Consider the following 13,157-nt stretch of genomic DNA (forward strand, 5'->3'; position numbering starts at 1 on the left):
GTCCCTCATAGAAGAAGTTAGTAGGAATTGATTTTTAGTTGTAGCTGAGATGTTTGCACCCTGGGCCATTCGAACACTGTGACCAGCTGGATACAATATTCCGCTAGAGCAGTTCTACTTACCAGACGCTTTATCTCGATGTTTCTGGTATTGCCTCAGAAATGTGTGAAAAATCTTCCGCACGGACTAGAGAAACTAACAACTCTGTTCAACTACCCCCCATGTGGAGAAACAAAGGGAGGTGGAATGCTGCCCTGGCTGGGGGCAGGGCTGGGAGAGGTAGAGTTAGTTCCTGTCTGGAAAGCAGGGGAGAAGGAGCTGGGGAGGGGGGCTGGGACTCCCCTATCTCAAGGGGAGCACTGAGGCCTCTTAGCCCCAGTTCCTGTAACCAGATTACATCTGTGCTATGCTGTATCCTGGAGGAGCAATAAACCACCCTCAATTCCACTGGCTGGTGGAGTCTGTTTGTGCCATTTCGGGGCGCAGGAGACGGGGGACCCCCAATGCGCCGTCACAGCTGGTATTCCTCCTGCAATGAGGTTTACCAGCTAATTCGAATTAGGGGGTTTAAATTGGACTCCCATTTCACTGCTGCGTGTAGACACGGGCAGTTACTCCGGGCTAGTGAATTTCTAAAATGGCAACCGGCCGGGAACATGCAAATCAAGTGTGGGATATTTAAATCCCGGGCTTGATTTGCAACTTCGGTATGCTTCATTTGCCTCCCTACTTTGAAGTAGGAGGCAAGTGTAGACATACCCTTTGATAAAAAAGAAAAATCCCATTCCATCAGGTCCTTATGCCACACGCAGGATGGCCTGTTAATCCATTCCAGGGCCTCTTCTCCCTTTACCAGCCAAGGTGGAGGGCTGTTAGAAGTAGAAATGATATAGTCAGTTTTAATAAATATTTAGTCAGAAGTATAACAACCTCACAGCTAGAGAGACACTGGCAAAAAACCTGCACATCTGCCAGATGCCATCAGAGATAACAAGCCTTCATAGCTTAAGATGTGCTGAAAAGGTTACAGGAGGACACTGCAAAAGCAATAAATGACAAAAAACTCCTAGGGATCCAGACTTTTGCTAATGAGCCTCAGCTATCTGGAATTATTTCAATAAAATGTTGGCTTCTACTATGAGAGAATATGACTAATGTGACTTTTACTAACTCATATAAGGAAACATTCCAGACGTTTATTCTGCAATAAATCCTTAGCAGCTCTTGTCAGACGACGGTCAGCGCAGTGTGTGTGTGTATGCTTCTGAGAAAAGGTTTAACGTCCGTGTCTTTACTGCTAGGACCGGGGTCCCATTGCAGAGGGTGGCCAGCAGGCCAACAGACACCCCGTTATATAGGAAGAGCTTATTACACCTTAGATTTTCGCTGCTAGAACACAAAGTTCCTTCACAGTGGGCAGCCTAGGAAAGGCTGAAAAGGTGCCCCAACAGATCTTGTCACCTGGGAGAGACACAGATCCAAACGCCCAAGCTCTCCCTGGCTACGTCTACACTGGCCCCTTTTCCGGAAGGGGCATGTTAATTTCAGCTATCGTAGTAGGGAAATCCGCGGGGGATTTAAATATCCCCCGCGGCATTTAAATAAAAATGTCCGCCGCTTTTTTCCGGCTTTTAGAAAAGCCGGAAAAGAGCGTCTACACTGGCCCCGATCTTCCGGAAATCGTCCTTTTCCGGAGGCTCTTATTCCTACTTCAAAGTAGGAATAAGACCCTCCGGAAAAGGGCGCTTTTTCCCTACTACGATAGCTGAAATTAACATGCCCCTTCCGGAAAAGGGGCCAGTGTAGACGTAGCCCCTATGTCTGTCCCTTTTATGACCATCTGAAGTTCTTTTAAATTGTGCTTGGTTCTGTTACAGCAACTGAAGGAGTCAGGTTAAAGCTTAAACAGTTACAGGTTTATTAAAGAAGCTTATAAATCATATGGTTACAATGGTTATTGCTCTATTTCTTAAATGCTAGCAAATATATATATATATAGGTCTTAACAATGATTACAGGAAAAAGGTAAAGATAGAAAATAGAAATAATGGTACCAAGTGACAGCTTAATCTTTAAAGAGCTCTAACACTATGTATATATCTACTTAAGCAAAGGACAACATCCAGGTACAATTTTTACCCCTTTTTCGACTCCAGCATGTCAGGCCAGGGCCGGTCTCTCAATTCGTAGGAAAGACGAATACGAGGTGGGCGTCCCCTTGGAACCTCGGGAGATCAAACACCTAACCCGACCAGCAGATAGATGGTAGATTGACACTCAAAGCAAGTGTGCTGCTGGACTCATCTTTATACCCCTGGGTATAAAATGCACAGTTTGCTCCATTCTTCAATCTGGTTGAGGAATCACAGAGGGTAGATTAAGCTGGTCCTGCCCCAGCTTGGGGACATACACTCCTTCCCCAGATGTGCCTGCTGGAGCTAAAGCAGCCATGGAGAGGTGCTTCTCACCTGGCCCCAAGCTGCAGCCGTGAGGGCTGGGGTTGTCCTCTCTCCCTGGGGAAGCCTGCATGCTGAACCTTCCTCCCCAGTTCCACCACAGAGCAATGATTTAAACGAAGAAAAACAAATGAGTTAAGGACCCAAACAACACCAGATAAATCTTCTAGTAACTAATATTTTAATTTAAATCCATCTGCTACTCCTTGAATGGAAGGATTGTAGCTAGTTTTTTTCTTGACCAAGCAGATTTTACTTTGAGTAAAGCTTTGAGACACTGAATCAAAAGTTGAATTGCAATGTGACTATGATGCCCATTGTCTGATATTCATTTAATAGTGTCCAGTAATTTACAGATATTTCTACTGATACTTGCATGTCAATCAAGGACAATGTTACATGGATTGTACTGTCTGGAGGATCCCTAAACAGTTGTAAATAGCAAAGTCTCCTGTGAAAAACTACAGGATCTGTTAGTTCTGATCCAGCGGTGAAAGTAATTTACAGGTGCTGTCCCATTGCAACCTGGGTCCCTGCCAGCTCTTTATACAGCTCCTTGCTGGCCTTTGCCCCAGCTCAGCCAGCTCCTGCCAGAGCTGAATGCCAGGGCACACCCGCTTCCTTTCACCTCTGGTTTGATCTTATTAAAGAGGAAGTAACACTACTGCACTCAAAGGAGTTGCGAACACTAGTGAAAACAGAGAAATAATCCAAGGAATTTACAGAAATATCAGCTAAAGCACAGGTGGGGACCCTTTTTTGGATAGGGACCACACACAAGTGAGAAACAAAATGAACGAACGAACAAAAAACCTCCCTGATGTGGCCCCCCAATTGAGGAGAAAGACACTCCCTACATTCAGATCTTAGGGGGGCTCAGGCTAGTAGATTGTGTGCTCCAGCCCCAGCTCCCCAACGCTGGGGGGAGCACCGAGCCTCAAGGACCAGATCCAGGCAAGCCAGGGGAACCTACCCCACCCCTGAGCTAACAGCAAGCTAATGCCTCTGATCACAATCAAAATACTTCTCAGTTTTGAGGTGTGTGCATATGGCATCACTGGACATAAGTAGGGCCCTACCAAATTCACATCTATGAAAAACATGCCACAAAATGTGAAAGCTGGTCTCCCTCTGAAATCTTGTTTTGGGTACTTTCACCATGTGCTATACAGATTTCACGTGGGAGAGAAGCATTTCTCAAATCAGGGGTCTTGACCCAAAAATGGGTTGGAGGAGAGTTGCAAGGTTACTGTGGGGAGAGTTGCAAGGTTACTGTGGGGAGAGTTCAGTATTGATAATCTTACTTTTTGCACTGCCTTCAGAATAGCATGGCCAGAAAGCATCAGCTTCTGGTCAGGCACTCAACTATGAAAGCAGCACCCTACCAGCAGCAACACAGAAGGAACAGTGACAATACCAAGATATGCCACCCTTACTTCTGCATTGTTGCTTTCAGAGCTGGTCAGATAGATTGGTGGCTGCTGACCAAAGGCCCAGCTCTAAAGGCAACAGCACAGAAGTAGGAGTGGCAATACCATATCATGCCATCCTTACTTCTGCATTGTTGCTGGCAATGGCTCTGTGTTCAGAGCTGGGCTCCTCGCCAGCAGCCTTCAAATACCTGAAGTGGTGTTCCAAAGAGGATAGAGATAAGCTCTTTTCAATGGTGACAGATGACAGTACAAGGAACAACGGCCTCAAGTTGCAGTAGGGGAGGTCTAAGTTGGATATTAGGAGGGTGGTGAAGAACTGGAATGGGTTATCTAGGGAGGTGGTGGACTCTCGATTCCTAGAGGCTTTTACGCCCTGGCTTGAGAAAGCCCTGGCTGGGATGATTTAGTTGGGATTGCTCCTGCTTTTAGCAAGGGGTTGGACTAAATGACCTCTTGAGGTCTCTTCCAACCCTATGATTCATACTGAAATGAATGATGAATGTGTGTGTCCTCTACTGTTATGGCATCATCTTGACCAGATTTTTGCTATGAGGCCACCACTGAACCTCATTTGTCATGGGTCTGCAGTCATCCCTTTTGGCAGTGCCCAAGATTGACCAGGACTCTGAGTAGGAGAAGGAAGAGAGCTCTGAAAACCACGATCTCTTCCCCACACAGAAGTATGAAGCAGACTCCAGTGAACATGCAGCTTCTGAAAGCCAGGTGGACACCTGGTAGGAGGGGATTTCTATGAGTAAGTCTGGTGCTCCATTAAATAACAGCATGGGGAGGGGGTAACTGAATACTTTTTTGTTGTGGGGGCTTGCTAGATGCTGCCATTGTGGACAAAACTAGGAGCTTCTCTGGACTTTAAATGGCTGCACTGGGGAAGTTTAGTTCCTTGGCTGTTTACTGCACATATATATTAATAGCTCACTAGGCTGCCTGTCTCCCTTTACAATTATTGTAAAGTGCTCCTCATAGTCAAACAAGATTTAAATAAAAAAATATTGTAAAATAGTTATTCACTGAAAGACTTGGTTCACTGAATACAAGACAATATTAAAAAACTGGTTCACGTTTTATGCTTTCAGTGATCTTAGCATTTTATAAGGCACATTACCCCAAAGTGGGACAGAATGCAAAGCCTAGACAAGTCAGGGTTTCAGAGATGCTCACTCTGAACAACTCCTGCAGAACTTTTATCTTGCAGTGTGTGACGGACCCGGCGGGGTCCGCACTAGAGGAGGGAGCGGGACTCCCCCTTCCTCGGGAGAAACCGCGCGCCGCAAGCGGCGCGCCGACCGGCATCGCAGCCCCGGAGTTGGGGCAGCGGCAAGCCCAACCCGGGGCACCCCGCCGGGAGCGGGGGAGGGCGCGGACCGCGCGAAAGCAGCCAGCCCGCCCGCCCCGGCTGGCGGCTCTGAACGGGGCACGGGCCCATGCTGGGGCAAGGGCGGGGGCGGCGGCGGCGCACGGACGTGGCGGAACGCCCGGACGTCACTCCCCAGCGCCCATAAAGGTGGCGGCCGGGCAGACGGACAGGGGGGCAGGAGCGAGGAGGCGGCGACCCTGGCTTCCAGGGGCACCAAGGGCTCGGCCCCCGGGGCGACCAGGAAGGACGGAGTCAGCAGCTGGCGGCTCGCACTGGGACGCACCCGGAGACTTCGGAGTGGTGAGTGCACCCCGATCAGCCCCATCGCCGGGGCAGACAAGCGGGGAGTGGAAGGAGCCCGAGGCAGGGCCCTTTTGGCGCCCGTGGGCGGAGGAGTTGAGGGCTGCCGCCCCATCCGCCGTGGAGGGCGACGTTTAGACGCCTACCCCACTTAGGGCCTCTGGCTGGGACCCAGTGGTGAGGGAGGGCCCGGGTCCCCCACTCCCCCACCCTCCCTGCAACTCTCAAGAGCTGGAAGCAGGGTAGACGGCACCAGCCGCAGAACCTGACATGGGTCAGGACCCCAACCCCCTTTCCCCAGAGACGCCACGACCAAACCCCCCCCTCTCTGGCTGGAGGAGGGGGCCTGAACTCGGGGTTCGCCGAGCCCTCTTGGCCACCCCTGGTCGGGAGGTGATCGCACCCCCTTCCACAATCGACCCTGCCAACAAGCCCTGGGGTTGGGGACAAGGAGAACGAAGAAGGCGGTGGGTCCACGGAGCCCCGCCCCTGGCTCTACTCTAAGCCGAGAAGAGGGGGCGTGAGGTGCTCGCACCCGTAAATCCGCCACACAGTGCATTTTCAGCATGCTGGGGTGGGAAGATGAAGCAGAATTGAAGGCAATAAAACATCTTACCATCTTCAGAGTCACTCCAGGCTGGCAAAAGACTACAGAAGTGGCATTCCAAAAGAGAGGAAAAAGCAACATTTTATCATTGGTGGTATGGAGATTGACTGGCTACGTCTACACTGGCCCCAAATTCCGGAAAAGGCATGCAAAGCAGGTAAGTCAGAATAGGGAAATCCGCAGGGGATTTAAATATCCCCCGCGGATTTAAATAAACATGTCCGCCGCTTTTTTTCCGGCTTGGGGAAAAGCCGGAAAAAAGCGTCTAGACTGGTGCGATCCTCCGGAATAAAGCCCTTTTCCAGAAGATCTCTTATTCCTACCTGACAATGAAGCCCACAACATGCTGCAGACTGATTCCTCCAGTATAAAAATGGAATAGGAGCAGGGATAGGTGGTAGGTTTAAGAGGCAGGGGAAGGCAATTCCTTCCCAAACAGCTAGGCTGTTCCCACCCCCAGTTCCTGCCCCCATTTAGCATGGCTCCCAAGCCTTTCTGAAGATGGGGCCGTGTTCTGACTGCGCCTCATGTTCTATGGGAGGAGGGGAGAGGAGAGAGGGAAGGGATGGAAAAGGCAAGTGCTGTAGGCCATTTGTGCTCAGGGGAGGTCAGGGCTGAAAGCCACCTATACTTTAGGGGGCCCAGAGAGATGTGCTGCCTATGCAGCAGAGGTGGCCATCGACAGAGGAAGGAGCTGCCTGTGCTTGGGATAGCAGCCACAGGGAAGTCATGGGTTGCCCATGCTTCGGGGTGTGCATGTGTGTGTGTGTGTGGGGGGGGGGGGGTTAGTTGCCGTGGAGGCCTTGAGCAGCAGGGGTGGGGGGTCTCTGGTAGAAGGGAGAGGGCTGGAGGCTTACCTTCCCCAGCTCTAGGTTCAGCCAAAGGATGCTAAGGACTAGTGACTACCCCATAAGCAAATGCTTATTGGATAGTCGACTAGTCGCTCCCCGCCCCCCCCCTCGCTGATCCTGGGCTCCATTCAGCACTGCCCCTTTGAAATGCTGCAGGGGTGTTTCAAAGGGGCGGCACCTCCCTAGCGAGTAAGGAACAGACTATGCAAACATGCATGGACTATTTGATTAGTGAATTACAGGATACTTCACACCCTGTCTGTGTCTAGACTGGCCAGTTTTTCCCGCAAAATCAGCTGCTTTTGTGGAAAAACTTGCCAGGTGTCTACACTGGCCACTTGAATTTCCACAAGAACAGTGACGATCTCATGTAAGATTATCAGTGTTCTTGCAGAAATGCTATGCTGCTCCCGTTCAGGCAAAAGTCCTCTTGCGCAAATCATTTGCACAAGAGGGCCAGTGTAGACAGCACAGTACTGTTTTGCGCAAAAAAGCCCCGATGGCTAAAATGGCGATCGGGGTTTTTTTGAGCAAAAGCACATCTAGACTGGCACGGACGCTTTTCCGCAAAAAGCGTCCGTGCCAATCTAGACGCGCTTTTCCGCAAATGCTTTTAGCGGAAAACTTTTCCGTTAAAAGCATTTGTGGAAAATCATGCCAGTCTAGACGTAGTCCCTTAGTTCAGGGTGGCTACGTCTACACTGGCATGATTTTCCGGAAATGCTTTTAACGGAAAAGTTTTCTGTTAAAAGCATTTTCAGAAAAGCACGTCTAGATTGGCAGGACGCTTTTCCACAAAAGCACTTTTTGTGGAAAAGCGTCCGTGGCCAATCTAGACGCGCTTTTTTGCAAAAAAGCCCCGATCGCCATTTTCGCCATCGGGGCTTTTTTATGCAAAACAAATCTGAGCTGTCTACAGTGGCCCTTTTGCGCAGAAGTTTTTCGGAAAAAGACTTTTGCCCGAACGGGAGCAGCACAGCAGTTCCGGAAAAAGCAATCCTACATGAGATCACCAGTGCTTTTGCGGAAATTCGTGGCCAGTGTAGACAGCTGGCAAGTTTTTCCACAAAAGCAGATGATTTTGTGGAAAAACTTGCGGGTCTAGACACAGCCCCTTAGGGTGAGAACAGGCTCACAAACGCCGGAAGACTCATGGGAACGGGCAAGTTCGACCCATTTCCCTACTTCCAGCGCCCTCCTGCAAGGCCCCCAGAAAACTCTCCAGCGCACAGAGCCGGGCGAAGCCCCGCCCCCGGGACGGGTCCGGGCTACCCCGCCCCAGCTCAGCCTAGCGCGCGCGCCCGACAGGGCCCGCGGAGACTGCTGGCGGCCAGGACACCGCAGGGACAAGACCCGCCCGCTCCCCCCTGGGTCGCGCGCTCCTGGCGGCGCCTCCTGAAACAACCCCGCCCCTAGGCTCAGCGCACGGCGCCCCCAACGACCCCTGGCCACGCCCGCTTCACCCACCCGGCAAGGGCACCCCACCAATCAACAAGCGAGTTACACGCTCGGCAAGCCGCCTCACCAATGGGGCTTTCGCTCTGTGCTCTTCCTGATCGAGCGATGGCCGGGCGGGACGAGAGATGACGCGTGCCGGAGCGAGCCAATAAGCACACGGAAGTGGGGTTGAGGGGCAGACCCTGCAGCTTGTGGGGCCGCGCGAGAGGCGGAAGTTCCGGCAGGGGCGGGGCCCGGGGGGAACATGGCGAAGACCTACGATTACCTCTTCAAGCTGCTGCTGATCGGGGACTCGGGCGTGGGCAAGACCTGCGCGCTCTTCCGCTTCTCCGAGGATGCCTTCAACGCCACCTTCATCTCCACCATCGGTGCGTGGGGGTAGGGCGCGGTGGCTACGGGTGCCGGCGAGCTCTGGGGGACCGGCCGGCCGGCGCGCGGCCCGCGGCCCGCGGGGCGGTTCGTGGCTCCCGCGCGCGGCCCCTGAAATAGCCGCCGGGTTACCCCGCACACTCGGCCCCTCACAGATCGGGCGCGCGAGCTTGTGCCGCGCTTCCGCCCCCCCCCCCCCCCGCCGCGGCCTCCCGTCGCTTGGGAGCTGGCGCGAGCTCCGCCAGGCCCAGGCGCTGTCCGCAGTGGGAGGGGCCGCTCCCGGAGCCGCCTCGGTGACTGACTTGGACACCCGAGCGAAGTTCACAGGGGAGCCGAGTGAGGCCGGGTCAGGAAAAACTGACAAAGCAGCGAAGGGTCCTGCAGCACCGTCGAGACTCACAACGTCTCGTGTCATGAGCTTTCATGGGCACAGCCCGCTTCTTCACACCTTAGCCAGGGCCTGCGGGGGTGACAGTGTCTTAAACTTGTTGCCGGGACAGTCCTCTAAGCTGCCGTTTCACAGCGCAGAAACTTGCATCGCTGGAGGGGTAAAAACACCTACACCCGTGCCCTGAGTGATGCAAGCTTCAGAGCTGTACAATTGCCAGTGTAGACTTTACCACTGTCAGCACTGCCAAGTCTGTGTTGGCATTTTACAGCACTGTGACTTTCTTGCTCAGGGCACCTCCCACTTCTGCCGCATACACCAGCGTGAACCAGGCTATGTTACCTAATTCCCTGGCAGAGGGGTTTACGTAGAGTGCTGGGACTGTTTTCTCCTAACACTCCTGCCAGTGGCCACACTTTCAGTTTAAAGCTGGTTGCCATTGCTGTGCTTTAAACTTTTAAGGCCACGTTTATGCTATGAGATAAGGTTGAATTTAAGGTTGAATTCTTACAACCTGATTTCATAAAGTCAAAGGTCTATGTCTATGGATGCTGTCCATAAGCATTCAATGTATTCAAAGTAGTGCATCAACTTTGAGAGCAATGCACTGTGGGTAGCTATCCCTCCGTACCTGTGCCACTTTGCTTCCAGTCCACACTGGGACTAAAATTGTGCAGCAGGTGGTTCTGGGTTCATGGTGTCAGTGTTCCATAATGCACTCGACTACTCCCTCCCCCCTTTCCTTGAAATCAACCGGAAACAGTCTTTTTGCATCCTTTTTAGCACTGGTTACCCACACAGACACCATAGCAGCGCCAGCATGCTCCCCCCCCCCCCCCCCCGTGAATCCCATTGCACATCAGAGCATTGTGATGTTGATGTCTACCTTAGTGCACCCAATGGAAGAGTATGTCGAGAGTGTATGCACATCATTTCAGGAAGAAAACGAGGAGGAATCTCGGGGTGCCATGGACATGTTGTTCAGGCAAGCCCTTGCATTGAGTAAATTGGAAATGCTGCTGGCATTCGATCCTTTAGATACAGTGGTATCTAATACAGTGTCTGATACAGTTGTGCCATCAGACAAGCACAGACTGGTGGGAGCACATAGTGCTGCAGGTATGGGATGATCAGCAATGTCTGCAAAATTTATTAGTGCACAAGGCCACTTTCAGGGAACTTTTGCAACATTGCTTTCATCTGCCCTGTGAGACTCGTAGAAAAGTGCGTGGCAATTGCCCTCTGGAACACCAAACATTTAACAGTCAGTGGGGAATCAATTCAGAGTAGGGAAATCTACAGTAGGAGCTAGGGATGTTAAATATTGGTTAATTGAATAGCTGACTAACCATGAATTCTTATGTTACGCTACAATTCTATAGTTCCTGGAGGTGAGGACTGGCAGCCACAGCACTCTGGCCCCACTCCTGAGAAGCCCCCTGCCATTCAGAAGCGGGAGTGTGGGGTGCCAGGCAGAAGCTGGTCTGCAAGGGGAGGCAGTTTAAAAACCAGCTGTATCAGAGGCTGCAGTGCCAGTTAGCAGCAGCTCTTGTCCTGAGGTGGGGGTAACTGAGCTCCTGGACCTAGCGCAAGCTGGGTGGCTCCTAATAACACATTTAAATGCAGAGCCGCAGCTGGGGTAGATCCTGGACCCTGTGTAAGCCAGGACTGAATCGAGCTACTGACTGCCTCCTCAAAAATTTACTTGTGGGTGGAGGTGTGTGTGATGCATGTAGTCTATAGCATAACCAATTACCAAAAGCTTATACAGGCAGTCCCCGGGTTACGTACAAGATAGGGACTGTAGGTTTGTTCTTAAGTTGAATCTGTATGTAAGTCGGAACTGGCGTCCAGATTCAGCCGCTGCTGAAACTGATCAGTTTCAACAGTGGCTGAATCTGGACGCCAGTTCTGACTTACATACAGATTCAACTTAAGAACCCCAGGCATCCCCAAGTCAGCTGCTGCTGAAACTGATCAGCGGCTGATTCCAGGAAGCCCGGGGCAGGGGCTTCCTGTAGTCAGCCACTGGTCATTTTCAGCAGCTGCTGACTAGGGGACACCTGGGGCAGAGCAGCTGGGGTGCTGCTGGGTTGGTCCAGTGGCACCCAGAGCGGCGCTACGGGACCAACCGGCAGCGCCCCAGCTGCTGTACTACAGGCGTCCGGAGCAAAGCCGCGGAGCACGGGGGCAGCGGGACAGCCCAGACGCGCCGTGGCTATCCTGCTGCCCTCGGGCTCCGTGGCTTTGCTCTGCTTTGCTCCCCGTCCCCCTGGTCTGCAGACCAGGGGGACGGGGAGCAAAGCGGCGGAACACGCGGGCAGCGGGACAGCCCAGACGCGCGGTGGCTATCCTGCTGCCCTCGGGCTCCGGGGCTTTGCTCTGCTCTGCTCCCCGTCCCCCAGGTCTGCAGACCAGGGGGAGGGGGAGCAGAGTAGAGCAGAGCGGCGGAACGCGCGGCCAGCTGACAGCCCAGACGCGTCTGGGCTGTCAGCTGGCCGCGTGCTCCGCTCTGCTTCCCCCTCCCCATGGTTTGCAGACCAGGGGGAGGGGGAGCAGAGCGGAGCAGAGCAGAGTGGCAGAACGCGCGGCCAGCTGACAGCCCAGACGCATCTGGGCTGTCAGCTGGCCGCGTGCTCCGCTCTGCTCCCCCTCCCCCTGGTCTGCAGACCAGGGGGAGGGGGAGCAGAGCGGAGCAGAGCAGAGCAGAGCGGCAGAACGCGCGGCCAGCTGACAGCCCAGACGCGTCTGGGCTGTCAGCTGGCCGCGCGTTCCGCCGCCGCTTTGCTTCCTCTCCCTGGTCTGCTCGAGACCAGGGAGAGGAAGTGCCCCGTTCGTAACTGCGGATCCGACATAAGTCGGATCCGCGTAACTCGGGGACTGTCTGTAGGTTAAATCAGCTACATTATTACAACCCTAGTGGGGACTGCTGTTATGCAAGTAGCCAAAGCAATCAACACCATTCTGAAAGGGAGGGTAGTGACTCTGGGAAACATGGATACCACCGTGGAGGGCATAGCCATGATTGGGTTCCCTAGCTCCAGTGGGGCAATAGACAGAATGCACGTTCCCATCTTGGGTCCCCGACCTATATAAACTGCAATGCATGTGCTGGAGCCACTGGTGGCTTAACAAGGGCCGTTTCAGTGTCTACAGGGGATAGTTGGGAAAGGTGCGCATGGCACACACATCTTTAGGAACTCCTGCCTCTTCAGAAAGCTGCAGGCTAGAACTCTTCCCAGATGAGAAAATGGGAATCGAAGAGGTGAAAGTGCCAATAGTGATCCTGGGGGACCCAGCCAAACCCTTGCTCCTGTGGCTCATGCTGCCGTACAGGGGCAGCCTAGAAAGCAGTAAACAATAGATTAAGTACAGGCTGAGCAAATGCAGAATGATGCTTTTGGGAGTTTAAAGGGAAGGGTTAGGAGTCTACTGGCTAGGTTAGACCTCAGTGAACACATTTCCTTTGTGGTGGCAGCCTGCTATGTGTGCCATAATATTAGTGAGAGCAATCGAGAAAGCGATCTGGGAGGAATGGGGGCTGAGGCAGAGTGCCTCCCCAGAGATTTTTGAGAAGCCAGACACCAGGGCGATAAGGATAGCATAGCACTGGGCTTTGAAAGAAAGTTTTAGGAATGGCCAGTTTTGAAAAGTCATGCACGTTCCTCTCAACAAAGTGCCTCTGCATTCAGTGTGTTTGCTTGTAATCCCCCACCCCATCCCTGCAGTTCAAGCAATAAAGAGACTCTTGTTCAGAAATCATGCACTTTTATTTAGGGAAAACAGCAGGGACAGAAAAGGAGTCTGTGGTGGGACCTGGAGGGGGAGAATTAGAAATGCAAAGGAGGACAACCTTTGGCTTTGTGGTGCTTCCCTGAAGGTTGATTGTGAGGCTGCCCTTGTGTTCCAATCCCTTCTCC

General features: G+C 52.6%; 2 protein-coding genes across 9 annotated transcripts in view; one reads left to right on the plus strand and one right to left on the minus strand.

Annotated features, from left to right (window-relative positions):
• Positions 1 to 685: 685 nt before the first annotated feature.
• LOC102456979 (tropomyosin alpha-1 chain) overlaps positions 686 to 13,157 on the minus strand; it is a 97,500-nt gene continuing 85,028 nt past the window's right edge. Inside the window, exons 9-11 of one of the 3 annotated variants that reach the window (XR_012896720.2) lie at positions 2,469 to 2,536; positions 2,140 to 2,351; positions 686 to 869 (exon numbers count right to left, since the gene is read on the minus strand). Coding sequence is in view for 2 of the 3 variants with exons in the window: in XM_075903103.2 (XP_075759218.1) it covers positions 2,307 to 2,351; positions 2,469 to 2,536 (113 nt within the window). In the remaining variant the exon portion in view is untranslated. Of the gene's footprint in view, positions 870 to 1,838; positions 2,352 to 2,468; positions 2,537 to 13,157 lie in introns of those variants that run through there. The other 2 variants (XM_075903103.2, XM_075903105.2) reach the window with 2 other exon arrangements.
• LOC102456567 (ras-related protein Rab-8A) overlaps positions 8,680 to 13,157 on the plus strand; it is a 64,832-nt gene continuing 60,354 nt past the window's right edge. For 3 of the 6 annotated variants that reach the window (XR_012896724.2, XM_075903112.2, XM_075903113.2), the window contains exon 1: positions 8,681 to 8,848. Coding sequence is in view for 5 of the 6 variants with exons in the window: in XM_075903112.2 (XP_075759227.1) it covers positions 8,725 to 8,848 (124 nt within the window). In the remaining variant the exon portion in view is untranslated. Of the gene's footprint in view, positions 8,849 to 13,157 lie in introns of all 6 variants that reach the window. The other 3 variants (XM_075903109.2, XM_075903110.2, XM_075903114.1) reach the window with 2 other exon arrangements.

This window comes from Pelodiscus sinensis, chromosome 32 (assembly GCF_052426305.1).
Source record: "Pelodiscus sinensis isolate ZL-2025 chromosome 32, ASM5242630v1, whole genome shotgun sequence".
Classification (NCBI taxonomy): domain Eukaryota; kingdom Metazoa; phylum Chordata; order Testudines; family Trionychidae; genus Pelodiscus; species Pelodiscus sinensis.